General features: G+C 47.1%; 1 protein-coding gene across 1 annotated transcript in view; it reads left to right on the forward strand.

The window, feature by feature from the left end:
- TGFA (transforming growth factor alpha) overlaps positions 1–17,458 on the forward strand; it is a gene marked incomplete at its 5' end in the record, with an annotated part of 94,424 nt that overhangs the window by 66,478 nt on the left and 10,488 nt on the right. Inside the window, one exon of the mRNA XM_081101360.1 lies at positions 8,771–8,891. Within this exon, the coding sequence (XP_080957486.1) occupies positions 8,771–8,891 (121 nt within the window). The remainder of the gene's footprint in view (positions 1–8,770; positions 8,892–17,458) is intronic.

Raw genomic sequence — 17,458 nt, forward strand, 5'->3', positions numbered from 1 at the left:
TTTAGATAAATTATGCCCGGATTCTGGTTTTATCCCATACAGCACATGATTTCACTGAGATTTTAGATTCCTAAAGTCTCTACTAATTAAAGCCATTTTGCCTTGGGACTTTTCGCTCTTAATTCTAAAATAGCCCTGAGAATTTCCTGGTAATTTCTAATTTTTTTATGGTCTCCATAAGGATTTCTTAACCCTCAACTCATTCATTCATATCCTCTCTCTCTCTCTCTCTCTCTCTCTCTCTCTCTCACACACACACACACACACACACACACACACACACACACCCTCTGAGGTGACAAGGTGATGTATTAGAAAGAGCAAGATCTTTAGAGACAGGCAACCATGAGCTCTGGTTTTGGTTCTGCCATTTACTAACTTAGCAGCACTGATAGCCTCACCTCCCTGGGCTTCACTTCCACCTGTAAGACAGGGATAGCACTGGCTACCTCACAGGATTTTTGTGAGGATTAAGTGGAATTCTCTATATACCGGTCAAATGCTAGGCACAGTGCTTGCAGTTAGTAGACAATTTATTAATAGTAACTAATAATAATCAGCAGCAGCAGCAGAGTTCAGAAACTCAGAAAATCCACATTGGGTTAAAAGCTCTTAAGTTCTTTAGATAGAATATGAACCTAGCCAAGTATATCTATGTTCGTGTTACCTGATTATCTCCTCCCTGTAGGACTAGTAAAAAGTACCAAAGGTGATGCAAATGCTGCCTTTGCCTTCAAACTAAGCACATGCAGGATGAACCCCATTGCGGTCAAATACCACTGGTGACTTTCTCTCTAAATGTGTATCTATTTCCCCATCACACACACATGCTGTGTCACTAATAACCATACCTTTGTAGGAGAGGAGAAAATATGTTGTCTGCTTCTTTACCAATACCTTTCTTTCAATATGGTTCCCTATCATCCTATACCCCCTGGGTTTTATCCAAGGGGAAATGACCAGAGGGAATTAAATTAACTCAGATGTGGCTTTTTGTTTAATGCTGCAAAAGCAATTCAAGAGTGTGTTTGAGCACTGCTGTGAGCCAGAAGCCCCCAGTCTCTTGGGCATGAGTACCATGTAGCCCAGAGGTTGGGGGCTCTCCAGGCCAGACTTTGTGGGAACCACCCTACTTGCAGCTACTCCTCAATTAACCATCATCCATAGACGTATAGAAATCTCTTTGTCATCTGTTTATGTTTTGCAGCCGCTGCTCCCTTGTGGGAATGATAAGTTCCATACGTACAGTTCCCCACTCCTCCCCCAGATAAAGCAGTACTTCCTGTTTCTCCTAAAAGTGCCCCTTTCCGATGACCAGAAGCTGCCTAACAAGTGTTCCCCTTCCTCTGCCACATGATTTGTAGATTTTGATTACATGCCTTCCCATCATTTGTCTTCCTAGACTTGAATAGCATCCTGATTTTCTACAGCCTTTTATTCTCTTAAAATCAGAGAGAACTGAGATAAGATTCCAATTCTAGTACTTTCTAGCTACGTGTCTGTTGGCAAGGTTATCCAAACTGTGGTTTTGTTTTCTCATCTGAAAAATAGAGACTGGTAATGCTTGCCCCATAGGTTGGTTAGAGGTTTAATGTATTAGTACAGTATTCATGCCTGTAAGTGGAGGTAGAGGGGCCTAAAGCCAGTTTAAGATCAGGGTAAGGCTCAGGTCAAATAGGATCAGAATTAGCCAGTGTTTGAAAAGATTGCTGAAGGAATTAGTTACTCTGTGTTCAGGGATCAGGTTATAGAAAAAATATGTATTTTGTAAGTATAGGAGTTACTCAGGAAATTGAGAATCTTGGGCTGAAGAATGGTAGTAACAAAAATGGCACTACGCTCCCCACCCCCATCAGGTGGGTGGCAGGAGGAATTGCAGCACTACGAGTTACTTTTCTCTTTCATTGCTTAACTAAAATGAATGTCCCTTCTCTCTTAAATGTTGGTGCTGTGAAGCCAAACCGTTGTCAAATTGCTTTATATCTATTCTTTTTTAAGTACTCACTGTTCTTGATTTTAAGAGGGTATGAGTTGAGTGATTATATTTATCTCATTCTACCACTGCACACATCTCCAAAACAGTGAAATCGAGTTCTCCTTGTTGGTCGGTAGTCCTTGAGACTGAGAGAGTTTCCCTCTCCTGCTATAACTGTAACTGGCATGACTTTTCTGCACTCTGCTGACTCCCACTGGGCATCTGAAACTGCCCCCCTTGCTCCCTGCCCTCTCACACAGCCTCGGGAAATGCCCTTATTGATTAGCTTTCTTGACAGGCATTCCCCTCTGTGCTAAAGGTCAGCATGTTGCCACACTTGGTACTGACAACACTCTTCCTCTTTGGGATCATTTGTAAAACTTCTGAGAGTTTTTATTGACAACCCTCCTCCCCCAAATGCCCGGGGATCAGGGTGCCTGCTCACCAGTTACTATCTGGAGAGGATCCTGTACCATTGGCTTAGCACTTCCACCACCCCAGGTGGTAGCCCCTCTCTACCAGCCTTTTCTTCACACGCTGGCCAGCTGTGAAGGTTTGTGCGTTGTCTCCTGTGAGCTTGGAGTTCCATCCCTGTAGAATGGGCCACTGGTGGCCTGAAGTGAGCCTTCCCCGTCCCAGAACTGAGCCTAGAACTGTGTGTGATTCTAGCCTGGCCCTGCGGTAGAATGGAGGCCTTGGTACCTGGGAGCTTCAAAGAGTAGATGTCAGCTGTGTACACTCCCCTGCTGTCACCAGGGGCTGCTTGCTGACTCCCATCTTTGTTAAGTTACTCTACTGCCTTTTCTCCTAGACATTCCAGAAACCTTCATTGGCTTTGCCTTTGTAGTGTCTAAGAGAGAAATTATTTAGTCCAAGGTCAAAAACCTTGGCTGAGAGTTCCTACTACAAAGCCAGGCGTCGTTATTAAATTGTCAGAAAATTATGAGAAAGTTAGTCATGACATTTGAGGAAGTAATGAAATGGCTATAAATGATGTAAGCTTCCTAACGGACTAACATGTTTGCAACTTCTGACATCTAGAGAAGAGAGTGAGGAGCCGCGGCCTCAGCTGGCCGCCATCCACCAGCCCAGCAGAAAGCCCAATTAGGGCTGGTTTGAAAAGGAGGTGACTGTACTTGGTGGTGTGGATGCAGTTCCCTGGGGAGCAAGGCTATCGGAAGGAGCTGTCCAGATGGCTGCCTCCCCAGCCCTTCTGAACTGCAGAGACCCCCTCCTATGAATTGAGTCCATGGTTTCCCTGCCCTTTGATTGCTATTCCAGGCCCTTTTTCCCATGAGTGAAGCTGGGCCCCAGCCCTATTAGTGGGTCCATGGTCTCCGGCCATAGATTTTCACAGCTTCCCCAGAAAACAGTGGTGTCTACAAAACATGTGTTTGGTTAACATGTTTGAGGCCTCTTGTAAATTTCAAAACAACAGGAACTGAGCAGCTTTGAAAAACTCTCGCTGCCGATGGGCTCAGTATGAGGACTTTTCTGAAAACCGGAACATTTGAGTTTCCAATACGCCCCGAGTGCTAATCAGACTTGGTGCCTGGAGCAGCCGAGTGCAGGGGCCAGAGCCCTGGGGAATGGAGTCAGCTCTTCCCTCTGTCTGGACTTCCTGGGGGCCTCCTTGGAGCTTCCCCATTGACTGTCACTGCCTTCCTTTTCTAAGTCAGGGTTTTTCCCCTTTTAGGTGTCTAGACTTTTCCTTGCTTCACTTGATATTTCCTGGAGTTTTGAGAAAGAAAAATTAAGAAGGAGAGAGGAAAAGAGTGGAGGAAGGTAGAGAAAATATAGGGAGAGGGAGGAAAAAAGAGACAGAGAGGCTGAAAGAGTCATTCTCTGGGAAGATGCTGGGAATCTGGGGATTTCCTTGTAAAGGTCATTGTTACCTAAGTTACTGAGCAAATCCTCAGTGACCACCTACCCTGCCTGGGTTCATGAGACACTGTAAGGACAGCACCTGGCACTCAAAGTGATAATTCCTCTCCTCCCCTCCTCAACTTCCCCAGAGTCTCATTCCTCTTGGACTTCCTGAAGCTTCTGGGAACATCAGTAGGATGGTTTTGTCTGCCTCGCCTGACCATGCTGCGGTGTGCATTTCCTTTGCCTATTCTGGTGGTATCTGAGACAAACCCCTTTAAAAGCCCCAAAACAAGAACAGTCACTCCCCCTCATGGTGACGTGGTCTGCACTTTGCACAGAGCTTTTAGGTGCATTAGTCCACGAGGCTATCCACGAGCGCCCCGATGCCACCCCTTGTCTCACCCTGAGGCAGCAGTCAGAGCAGAGGCCAGAACGTGGCTCACTCTTGGAACGGCTGTTGGTCCTCTCCTCCCTGTCCACATCCCCCAAAGCTGCAGAATGTGCTGTTGGAAACAGGGCCCGCCCTTCACATCACACACATTAAACTTCTCCGGGTTAGAGGCCAGGACCACACCCTTTGCGGAGTCTTGAACTAAACGCTCACTTTTAAGATGTTTGTGGTTATAGCAGGGGAGAGAAAGACATGTAGCAGAATAGGACCAGTTAAGTTGCCATGAGTGTGTGCATTGTGTACTTACACATTTCTAGGTGGTAGATTAGAGATGAAATGTATCCTCTAAGATGTTGGGTGTTTTTGTTTTTTTATTCCACATTGCCATTTTCAAAAAGTTTTCTACAGCGATTGCTTTGTAATCAGGAAAAAGATTTTAAAAATCAAGTGAGCATGCTCATCGGCTAGCATCGAGCTCCCTCGGTCCCTCAGCACCTTTGGTTGCGTCAGACAGATGAGGTTGTAGAGGACTAGGAGCTCCCGTCCTCGCCTGGTCTGTGACTGCAGAGAGCAAAATCAGCACGTTAGCTGCTGTCGCTGTGAGGGTGGCGTGGAGTGTCCTCGTCCGCTGGCCTCTTTGGCTTCTTAGTGAGCTGTGTGAAGGACAGAGATGGCTTCCATTGGCGGATGCTTCTGCATTGTCTTTGGGAGATGGTGAAGGATGTCATTCACCACAGCACATGAAGTCCCCTTCCGAAGCAGCCACAGAAGAGATAGTTGCTCTCTGTCCATAGACTTGGGCAAAGCTGAGCCCGTCCTGCCCATGCAATATGGATACATTTCTATCTAAAGCGCTGTATGCATCCTTGCTTTGACTGCAAGGGGCCACAGAGCTGGATCCACCACTCAGCTTCGGCACACGCATGTGATTTTCTGATGCTTGTCTTTGTGCATGGCCCATTTATCTTCATTCCTTTCTCACTGCCTATGCCTGTCTGTTTCTTCCTCTTCCCCCTCCCCCCCTTCTCTGCCTCTTTCTCTGTCTCTCTCCCTCTGTTGTCTCTGTGTCTATCTCCCTCCTTCCCTCCTTCCTTCCTTTTTCCCTTCCTGTGTGTGTCTCTCCTCTCTGTCTTCCTCTCTCTCTCCCCCTCTTATACACGCATTCATGCACACACACATGCACACACTCATACACCTTTCCCACCTGCATCCTCTTTGTATGGTAGCATTTTTATAAAGCCTCCTCAAATCATTAATGAGAAGAGGCAAAATATCCATCTATATATATATAAGAAGCTAATATGCAAAGTGTCCCTGTGGGAGTTCGACCGGGAGACCGGGAGTTCTACAGCTTGCTATTATGTGTGCTGACCACCAGGGGACGGCGCGGAATGAAGAAAGGCGCCTGTCGGCAACCGGAAGCCAGGGAAGGGAGGCCCCGGCCAGCAGCCGGAAGGCCCCAATTGGCCCTGATCGCCCCGGCCTAGGGACCCTACCTGTGCACGAATTATGTGCACTGGGCCTCTAGTAAATACATAAGACAGTGACAATGAGCCTACTCCTCACCAGTTTGGAGAGCAGTGCTCCCAAAAGATGCATCCAGGAGTTTTCTTTCAGTATATTCTATTGAACTGACACTTGACCACAAAAGAACTTGAGCAGGTTCAGGCTTTCGTGCTACAGGAGTTTGAATTGCTGGAAGATGATCAGCTCCTAAAAGGATGCCTTTAGGAACCCCTGTCATTTTGGTCTCTAAGAGGCCTTTGTCTCCACCTTTTCTTTTTTTTGTTTTTTTGTTACTGTTGTTTCCTGTGTAATACAAGCCTGTGTCTCAAACAATAATGAATTTCCCAGAGGGCAAACGGTACTGTATATGAAATCTATCTCAAACCTGACTTTTAAAAAGCATCTGGAGAGCATGCCTCACAGATTCCTGGGCCCCGCCCGAAGATCCCAATTCAGTAGGTCTGGTGTGGGGCTCAGGAACTTGGCTTCCTAACAAGCTTCGGAAGGTGAAGCTGCTGGTCGACAGAGCACACTTTGAAGAGTCCAGCTCCAAGTCCTGGCAAGGGACTCCCTCCAGCCACGTGGAGGTGGTTGTCTAAATGGCCTTTTGTAGAGCTTATCAAAAGCCTTTTTTAAGGTCTAAATCGAATCAGATTCGCTAGTCTCCAGCCCCTTCATCTTGCCACGTTCACTCCATGACAAGTTTAGGAAGCACAGAGGAGCCAGTTATGTGAATTACAGCTGACCTTTCCAGTGTCTACTCGCAGCGAGTGCCCAGCCTTTTACCAACCACCCAAGGCTGGGACTTGCAGGTAACTGATCGGCCAAGGCAGTTGGCCCTCGTGTCCTGCAGGCTGCTGCTGGACAGGGATGTGCTGCTGCCAGGAGGAGCAAGGCCGGACGGCAGCCCTGGGTGGACATCTCCACCTGGCTCTGGGCTTCCTGTTTTGTCTTCACATGTGAAAGTAGCTATCCTTAAGGGCTAAAGGGGACATTTGGACTTTTAGTCACACTATACTGAATTTAAGGAGGGAGAGGGAGATTATGTACTAGAGTGGGGGGGGGGGGTCTTATCACATATAGGACTTCATTAGCATCTTGGGTTGTCAGCGATGGTAACAGCAACACTAACAGGTGAGTGATGTGTAACAGGCAGTCGAGTACAGTATGGATCAAGCTTTGTCTCATTCAGCCTCAGAGCCACCCATAAGGCAGGTGGAGTCCCCATCTTGTAGCGTCCCAAGCAGGCTGAAAAGATCAAGTACTTCCGCCAGGCGGCAGAGCCAGGATTCAAACTTGTGCCTCTCTTTCTCCAAAGCCCATGCTCATAACCACTAAATCTCTCTCACCTTCTGCATCAAGGATTCTGCTGTAGTTTGAGCATCTGCTTTTTCCACTGGAATTGTGAGATTTCCAAAATTGATACTTCTAGAAGCCATTCATGAATAGAAAGGCAGCAATGTGAGGTTGATACTCAGTGGTGGTCTAGAATCCCACAATATGAAATGGTCTGCCTTTTCTCAAAGAGCAAGGGCTCTAAGAACATTTTTTCCAAAAAATGAGTGGGAAAGGCCCACTCCCCAAGTACCCAGAACACAAGCATAAGAGGACCTTTTGGAAGAAGCAACAGAAACTATCTACCATGTCATCTTGAAAGAGCTACCGATCTCACAGGTTATGTGGACAAAACGAGGCTATTGGAGTCTAATTCGATAAATCCAAAGTGATGCCCTTTGGGCTGGTCCATTGCTATGTTTCCTTACAGTGCCCCTGGCTGGCTATTTTTATTCCTTCCTGAAAGCCAAGGAAGGAAAACCCTGAAACGTTTGGTAATGCCCCTGGCTCTTTAAGTCTTTTTTTATTTTTAATTGATTTCAGAGAGGAAGGGAGAGGGATAGAGAGATAGAAACATCAGTGAAAGAGAATCATTGATTGGCTGCCTCCCACACGCCCCCCACTGAGGGGCATGGAGCTCGCAACCCAGGCATGTGCCCTTGGCCGGAATCGAACCTTGGACCCTTCAGTCCACAGGCCAACACTCTATCCACTGAGCCAAACCAGCTAGGGCTGCCCCTGGCCCTTGAGAGTTACGGGTGTCAGGGCTGTGAGTAGGACCGGTCTTGCCCCCAACTCTTTCCCTCCCCGCCCCCCTTAAAGCTTTCCCATTACTGTCTGTGCTGCTCCCAGGTGGACTTCTGTGCCTAAGTCATCTTCATGGCATAATCACCCATGCCGACCACCCGAGAAGCCCTGCTACCATTTGCATGTATATCCTTTCTAGCCTTTATGTTTGTTTCAGGAAATCATACTATACAGACCATCTTGAAAATGCACCTAATTTCCAATAATGTATCATGAAAATCTTTTTATATCAGTAATGCAAAAGCATTGGTTTAATGGTTATCTAGTACTCTTTTGTACCTCTCTTCTGGTTTCTTGTGCTTAAAACAAATTTTTATGAAGGCTATCTTTAAAATTTGGTCACTGTTGCCCAGCCAGTGTGACTTGGTAATTGAGCATTGACCTATGAACCAGGAGGTCACGGTTGGATTCCTGGTCAGGGCACATGCCTGCGTTGCAGGCTTGATCCCTAGTAGGGGGGCGTGCAGGAGGCAGCCAATCAATGATTCTCTCTCAGCACTGATATTTCTATCTCTCTCTCCCTCTCTCTTCCTCCCTGAAATCAATATTTTTAATTGTAAAAATAAAATTAAAAATGGTCACTGTCACTTTGCAAAGCAAAATTAGGGTAGTAGGCTTTAAATAGTAAAATGGCTCTGGTGTCTCTGACTCACACAGAATCTGGTGGGGAGGTCGTTTTATTTTCTACAAAGGTAAATAAATAAAGCCCTGCTGGCAAGCACACGATGTAGAAGGCACTAGCCCTGGACTGGCTGGGAGAGAAGTGAGAGCTGTGGAGGGGATGCCGGTACAGACCAGAAATCCCAGCCGGCCCCTCCTACCAGTGGGACCAGCAGGTATGTCTTTCTGTACTGTGGATCTGAGCCAAATGTCTTTTCTCTCCCCAGCAAATCCACCTATGGCTGCAGCTGTCGTGTCCTACTTTAATGATTGCCCGGATTCCCACAGTCAGTTCTGCTTCCATGGAACCTGCAGGTTTTTGGTGCAGGAGGACAAGCCAGCATGTGTGTAAGTGTCCCCTGGTGTCCTGGGGTTCTGGGGCGGGGGGCAGCCCGGCAAACAATTCAAAGAACATTTCCCTCCACGAGACTCCTGGAGCCTGACATGTTGGCGGGTCAAAACCCAGCTGGTGTAAAAGCCCAGTCCAGAGTTACTGAGGCAGAACCTCCTGGGAGCCTGGAGCCTGGCAATCTGCATTTTAATAAGCATCTCAAATAACTGCTACTCGGTTCAGCAAAGTCTGAAAATTCCTGGGTTCAAGTTTAATTCACAACTTAGAAATGTTGGACGGCAAGGCACTGGGTTGGATCTTTAGAGTAGCCAGAGTCTCTAAGATGAGGTCTCTGCCCTGTAGCAGCTTTACATGCAGCTAATAAAATAAGCAGAAGCACATGCGAAGGGTTAGTGCGTATAAGTGGCAACAGAACAAGGAAGAGCCTGGAAATAAAGACGCACGCCAGGGCCCGGCGGTTCCCACACTAGGCTAGCCCCCTGCAGCGGCTTCGTAAAGAATACCTGAGCCCGCCCCAACCTCCTGAATCAGAATCTGTAGGAATGCGACCCGGGAGTCACATTAGTTAAGAGCCACCAGCCATGGTCAGCTGGACCAGGGAAGAAAGGCTCTGAGGAAAGCTTCCCAGAGCAGGTTTGGGGCTGTGCTGGTGGGGAGAACAGAGGTTACTCCAGGCTTGAGTGTCAGGGACCTGCTCTAGCAGCTCAGAGCGGCTACAGCAGGGAGGAGATGAGGCTGAAGACGAAGGGGAGGCCAGGGCCTGTTGGAGATGAGCCTTTATTCTGTAGGCAGCGAGAGCCGTCGGTTTTGGAAAGGGATATTTTAAGAAAATTGATCTGTCCATACTAGAAAACTGTTAGGTGGCCTTACGCCCAACATGGCACTATTGATATTTGGGGCTGGATACTCCTTTGTTGCAGGGGCTGATCTGAGCATGGAAGGATGTTAGCAACATCCCTGGCCTCTACCGACCAGATGCCAGCCAGTAGCACCACCACTTCACAGTCATGACCATCAAAAATGTCTCCAGATATTGCCAAATGTCCCGATGCGGGCGGCAAAACCACTCTTTCCCCCCTTAAGAGCCACCCATATGGGTAACTTCACCCGTATGAAGTTACCATTCTAAAGGTTGAAAATGGTTGAAAGTCAGCAAATTCAACATAATAGTTCCAGTAAATAATACTAAATGTTAATAAAAGCTAGCATTTGTTGAGCTTTTGTTCATGCCAGTCACCATTCTAAGCACAATCTATGTGTTAACTCATGCAATCTTCATAATGATCTTGTGACGTAAGCACAGACAGGCTGAGTCCATAACCATGGTGCTTAAGGGGGTCAGATGTGCCCCAGACTCCTTCGCCCTCATTAGGGAAGCTCCGCTCACCTTACTTGTCCCCCTGGAGTGAAGAGAGACCCCAGTTTTGAGTGTTGTGTGACAGTGACAGTGTTGTGTCGGTGTGGTCATGTTATTGGAAGAGAATAAAGGGAGTAGGATTTTTTAAAAAAGAAACGAAATATCAAATGCATTAGCCAGGAGAACTGTGGCAGTAAGTGGTGGTTGGTAGGGCTTTCTGCTTCCTGAGGTGTGGCTGTGTGAACTGAGCAGGCCCCTTGGGGTGCCTCCGAGTCTCACCTGGAGAGGCACACTGGCCACCTTCCTCCAGGAGGAAGGACTGTGTGAGGCTCCCAGGTCATGTCTACAGAGCTAGGAGCCCTTCCCACCCCATAAATACAAAGCACAATGATGATAATAGTCACAGTCATTATTCATTATTATCATTCTCATTAAGGTACACAGAGGGGCCCCTGGGGGACTGATGGGCTTGTTTTTGTTAGCAGCCTGGTCATTGTGGAAAAACACTGGCCCTGGAGGAAGTGTTGCCTCTTGGCCCAGATATCAGGAAAGCTCCCAGGACAGCAGGTAGAAGGCATTCTCCCCTCCAGGTACCCAGTGCAGGACCTCAGGAGGCTGCCCCTGGCTGTGCATTGAGAAGATCATCTTCAGAAAGAGAGGGCAAGTCTTTGCTGAGTTCTGATCAATTGTGTCCAAAGCTCAGTTTTTTCCTTCCCACTAGATAGGGGGGCGGGGGGCTGGTGTAAACTTTCTGAGAGCTGGCAGGCTCCAGCCTGGGTCAGCAGTTAAGCCAAAGCGATAACCTCATGTGTAGCTAAGACCCCTAGCACTGGAGGAAGCCTTCTCTTGTTCTCCTCAGTCTGGATCCTAAGCCCCGCTCTTAGCCCAGGGAGATACTTGTCCCTCACATTTACACACCATTACATTGCTCTCTCTTCTCCATTCACATTATAAATATTACTATGCAGTAATCTCTCAATAAAGGCCATAGCTAGTGCCAGGCATGGCCACAGTACACCACATACAGTGGCTCATGGAGTCCTGACAGCTTCCCTTTCAAGTAGGGATTCTGGATTTTATTTTATAAATGAGAAAACCGAGCCAGCCCAGGGATTTTAAGCAACTTGCCCAGAGTCCCAGGGCTGGTAAATGGTAGAGCTGGGAACCAGGTGGTCAATTCCAACCCCAAACCCATGTTTTCAGCCACTGCCCCGGAGGGCAGGCTGCCTCAGCCTCACAAAGTTCACCTGAGATCACGGAGCTCTTTGGTTTCCAGGAAAGGTGTTGGCACCTTCTCCCTGCAGGTAAACCTTCCTCCAGAGAAAGGCCGGAGTCACTTCCAAGCTGGTTGCCATGATCACAGACTCCTAAGGAGTCCTTCCTGTGGGCCCAGTGTGGGGTCTATGGAAACAGCCAAGACAGTTTTGCAGTTTGGGAAAGCTGGCCTTCTGTGGAGAGGCACAGCCGTGCAAGCAATGACCAGTTTCCCCACTGGATCTTGGTGGCACTCAGCCCACAGACATGGTTTATGTGGCAGTAAATGACAACCCACGTTGTTCTTTGGTGGTTTTACTTAGTTGTCAGCATTTTGGAAGTCAGGTTTTACATCTCCATGCACAGGCCCAGCTTCTCTGAGTAAACACAGGGCTTGCCCTCTCCGGCTCTCCAGTCTCCACTTCTGTGCAACAGGTGCTTGTAAGCTCGGTGAGGACAGGACCACACCTTATACCTGTGGTATTTATAGTACCTAGAAGATGTTCTCATTAATCAATTTCCACTAGACCAGAATCTCAGCCCATACAGAGAAAGCAGAATATTCTGTCCCTGATCCTACGACCTGCCCCATCTTTGGGGCGCTGACAAACACATTCTGGTCAATAAAACTGACTTACCTGAAGTAAGGCCTCATCTTTCATGGCCTTATAAAGAAAACCCACAGCGACCCAAGATCATGGTCTCAAAAGAGGGAGCTCTTTCTATAGTACTGTCATCCTTAAGCTTTGGATTCCATAAGACCAATAAATAGTCTTTAGGCTTCCAGAGAATCTCAAATGACACCTCACACTAAACTATGAGGTCAAACAAAGAAGTTCAAACAACTCGTCAGAGATAGCCAAAGGTAGTGAAAGCTGGCCTTAAACATTTATGCTTCAGATGAACCCTAAATTTCTATTGTATGTCTCCCTTTAATAAAACTCTGCTGGTACCCAACCACATCAGGAAACAAGTGGGAAAAGAATTCCCAAGACAGTAAAGCCATAGAAATGCGAGCTCAGATTCCATACTGTTGGTCTGCTGCCTGCAGAAGCTTTCAAACAAAGGAAAACGGTTGAAGGAAGCCACCCAAGCGATACATTTTAAGGGTTCTCGTGTCAGCAGCCAGTGGCAACTAGTTTGAAGGTTAAAGTTTCTCACCTGTTCAAAACAGCTCCTCCTTCCTCCGTGACTGAATTCCCTGACAGCTTTCCCACAGCAAAGTGTGAAAACAGAGCCCTCTCGGCCAAGGAAAACATTCCGTATGACCCGGCCACAGCACATTCCGGTGGGACCTGAACAGAGTCAAACACCAGAGAAAAGTGATTGCCCCGTGTGACCAGGAACACACCTCCCAAGAGACCAGGGTTGAGAGGTTTACTTGGTGCTTGAGCCACTTTATGTAGATCAATTCTCACTTCAACAGCCAGCAGGTGGTGGGCCCCTGGGTGAAGAAGTTATGACATCACTACCATCCACATGTCTGGAGAAAGTGTATGTCCTCATTCTCTGTCTACTCCGCCAGAAGCAGATACTGAGGGTCACACCCCAGGTGGGATAGCACAGCAGTTAAAGGCACCGATTTGAAGGTCAGACAGACCTGAGTCTCAAGTGACTTACCCCCATTAAGCCTCAGTTTCTTTGTGTATAAAATGGGGACATTAGTACTTCACAGGATTGTGATGAGGACCCAGTGGCCATAATGCAGATAGAGGTATTGCTGTTCAAGACAAGAGACATTAACAAAACAGCCAAGGCTATTTAAAGTGATTTGTTTCTCAGTCTCTCTAGCCACGTTTCCCTTTAAAATATTTTTATTGATTTCAAGAGGAAGGGAGAAGGAGAGATAGAAACATCAATGATGAGAGAGAATCACTCAGTGGCTGCCTTCTGCACACCCCCTACTGAGGATTGAGCCTGTAACCCAGGCATGCACCCTTAACCAGAATGAAACCTGGGACCCTTCAGTCTGCAGGCTGATGCTCTATCCACTGAGCCAAACTGACTAGGGCTCAAGCCACATTTCAAGCACCCAATACCTCTAGAGGCTGATGTGCTAGACATCATAGATAGAGACTGTTGCCATCATCTCAGAAAGTTCTATGACACAGCGCTGGAGAACATTCAAGCCCAGTTCCCAGCAGAGCATAAGAGCAGTTGGCAACAGGACTAACTCCATTGTGATCAGGTTAGTGTTGCCATTACCACAGCTGAGGGACTTTGAAAGATTCTGCTGAAAGAAGCAGTGAAAATCAGGTAGACCATGGTACCAGGTCTGTCCCATGAGGCCTGTAAATCAGAGCTGCAAAGGAAGTCTTTACTCCATCCAGCCCACTCCTCCCGAGCCCCAGAAGCAGAGAGGCTATAGGACTTGGCAAATCCAGTTCTAAAGAGGCCAAGAATGGGTGAGGCCAATACAGATGTCCTTGGGCTCAGGGGCCTCACTCCCACCCCTGCCCTGTGGATTTTCTCCATATTAAAGGCAAGTTGGGGTAAACATATTTCTGAAACCAAGGTCCTTGGCCCTTAGTCAGCTTGGTCCTTGGCCCCCATATTAAAGACTTTGTCTTGGGACCTGTGCCAAAAGGCTTGGCTAGAAATCAGAGCATTAACCTCCTGCCAGAAAGGACATCATTGTTTATGAAGACAGTGTCTCTCAGGAGCCTTAAAAAACGCTCCCATCCTTTATTTACATCGTTAGCACTTAGACAGCACTTCCTTTGTGCCAGGCACTTCACAAGACATTCACTCATTTAGCGCTCATAACTACTCTGTGAGGTGAGTACTGTGACGATCATATTGTAAAGAGGCAGAATCGATGGCACAGAGTGATTCAGTAATTTGCTCAAGGTCACACAGGCATTAAGTGGGAAATGGGATTTGAACTCATGATAATTTGGCTCCAAAGTCTGTACTGTGTTGTACCAACTTGTAGGGCTCTCTCCTGAGGAAGTAATACCAAATGCAAACACAAATGTTTCTCTGGTGGGAAGAACGCGGAAAGTCAACACAACGTGGCCTGGTCCAGGACATTATCCTTCTCCGGGGCATCTTTGCAATTTTCCATACTTGATGGGCAGTCAGCAGCCCATATTTCTTTTTTCTTTTTCTTTTTTTTTTAATATATTTTATTGATTTTTTACAGAGAGGAAGGGAGAGAAACAGAGAGCTAGAAACATCGATGAGAGAGAAACATCGATCAGCTGCCTCCTGCACATCTCCCACCGGGGATATGCCCGCAACCCAGGCACATGCCCTTGACCGGAATCGAACCCGGGACCCCTCAGTCCGCAGGCCGACGCTCTATCCACTGAGCCAAACCGGTTTCGGCCCATATTTCTTTTTGTTATGAGGTTTGTGAGTTTGTCATTAAATCACTATCCCAGAGTATCATCCAAACTAATTTGCATTACCCCAGAAAGACAGCCTTCATAGTTGAGAGTATTAGTTTTTAAACCTCTAGAACAGTGGTTCTCAACCTTGGCTGCACATTAGAATCACCTGGGAATCTTTTTAAAATCCTGATTTCTGAGCCTCATCCTCCAGAAATTCTGTTTCTTTGTGATGGGGTGGGGCCACAACATTAGTTACAAAGAAGCAGAATTTCCAGAGGATGAGGCCTGGAAATCAGGATTTTAAAAAGATTCCCAGGTGATTCTAATGTGCAGCCAAGGTTGAGAACCACTGCTCTAGAAGTTCCTATTTCCTAATCTGCAAAACAAGGTAAATATAGCCCTGACCTTACATGCTCTGTGATTGTTGGGATCAAGAGGTAATTTGCCCTGACTGGTGTGGCTCAGTTGGTTGGGTGTCATCCTGTGCACCAAAAGGTCTCCAGTTCAATTCCTGGTCGGGGCACATGCCTGGGTTGCTGGCTAGATCCCCAGTAGGAGGTGTGCAGGAGGCAGCAGATCGATGTTTCTCATCTCTCATCAATGTTTCTCTCTTTCCCTCCCTCTCTAAAAATAATAATAATAATAATAATAAGAGGTAATTCACCTAGGAGTTGTAATTCATATAGGAGTTTAGCCTACTGCCTTGATAAATGAATGATAGGTGCTGTAATTAGCACCTGGCTGCCACTCTTATTTAAATGGGATTTCTTAGAATTCCCAGCATTCATTTGTTAATTCATAGGGTTTTCAGAATGAAGTGGTTGAGAAGGTGGTAGGACCAGTCTCTCCCACAGCCTGAAGATTAAAGGAGGAACATTTCAAGTCACATGAAATTGCCTCATAGGTGTTCACCCACCTATAACCTAGACCCTTCACAAATATTTATGCTAATCCTCATCACTACTCTTCTCTAGGCGGAAGCTGCACTAATACTGTCTACAGAGAAGTCCCATTGGCTTGGCTGCAACTCCTGGTTAGAAATCTAACAATTTGCCACAAAGCCCAGGCTCCCCAGCCCATTCTGTTCAGTAGTTCACCAGTTTTTGTAGAGCTAGGTCTTGCCCACAAGAGCATGGAGTCTGCCCTACAGTGAGGCTAGTGGAAGGGCAGTCAGAGAGGTGGGCATAGTCCTGAAGGCATTCAGAGGAGGAGGAGAGGTTAAGGGAGAGCCATGGAAAGAGCTATGAAAAATGAATGGATGGGTGACTGGGTCTGTAAGTTACATCTTTTTAGAGACTGTAGTATTTGAGATGGAATCTGAGGAGGAGAGTGAATAATAACTGTCCAGGCAAAGAAGGTAATAGGAGTTGAAACGGGCAAGTGGGAAGGTAGTATTCACTCATTAGGCAAGTGTGTCCTAAGTGCCTATGTGCTGGACATGCGTTTATTTGACACTAGACTAGTGAGGAGGGTGGGACAACTTGGATTAGCTGGAACCTTGGTGATGGGTAATAAAGTAGAGAGGGTAGATTCTGGCCCTGCAGAAATAGGGTGTCAGATACCAAATGGAGGAAGCCCAAAACTCAGGTGGGAGCCATCTGGGTGTGGGCCAGAGAAGGGACCCTTTGCAGGGTTCTCTTTAGACACTGACAGCTTAGCTTATGCATCGCCAACATCTGCTGCTCATCGCCTTTCAGCCCCCAATCCAGTCTGTTGTTAGCTTCCCCCTAGTGAGAAGGGGCCAGTGACTTTATTTTCACAACCGATAGGGTGAGCCGTTTCTTGACTTTTGCCTTCACATAATTGTTATTGATACCAAACAAACAAACAAAAAATCTGCCCCGTCCCATAGCCCCTCGGTCTTCTCCTTCCCGGCCCAAGTGTGTGAGAGCCAGGGTTCTCATTCAGAATTCTGTGGTCCAGATCCTTTTCAAGAAGAGTCGTCTTCCTAGAGATCCCCCCTCTTCCACTTTGTTCAGAGGCCTGCTCTCTTCTTCTCGGGTCTATCGCGATCCCTGTGTGGCATTTTCCATCCTAGTTGGCCCACCTCAGCTTCCTTAATTACCAAACAATGAAAACCCTCTGCAACCTTGTGGAACCTCAGATCTTTTACCCTATCATGATGGAGGCTAAGCCAAAAGCCAGGTTTGATCAAGAGCTTAATCTGTGGCATTCTCTTCCCAACCTGTTTAGTATGCAGGGGAAGCAGCCTCGTGAGTGAGCAAGAACCCAGACTCTAGGGCAGCCGTGGGCAAACTACGGCCCGCGCCGGCCCGTTTGAAATGAATAAAACTAAAAAAAAAAAAAAAAAGACCGTACCCTTTTATGTAATGATGTTTACTTTGAATTTATATTAGTTCACACAAACACTCCATCCATGCTTTTGTTCCGGCCCTCCGGTCCAGTTTAAGAACCCATTGTGGCCCTCGAGTCAAAAAGTTTGCCCACCCCTGCTCTAGGGTCAGCAGACCTGGGTATGAATTTCTCTCTCTTCCCGAGCAGGGTGGGCATAACCACAAAAGACTTGACTTTTCTGTGAAGGATTAAATGAGAAAGGGCGTGCTAAATGTAAAATAACCCTTAACAGAAAAGCAAGTGCCTGAATTCAAACTAAAAA

Source organism: Myotis nattereri (genome assembly GCF_964212035.1).
Source record: "Myotis nattereri genome assembly, chromosome: 10".
Taxonomy (NCBI): Eukaryota; Metazoa; Chordata; class Mammalia; order Chiroptera; family Vespertilionidae; genus Myotis; species Myotis nattereri.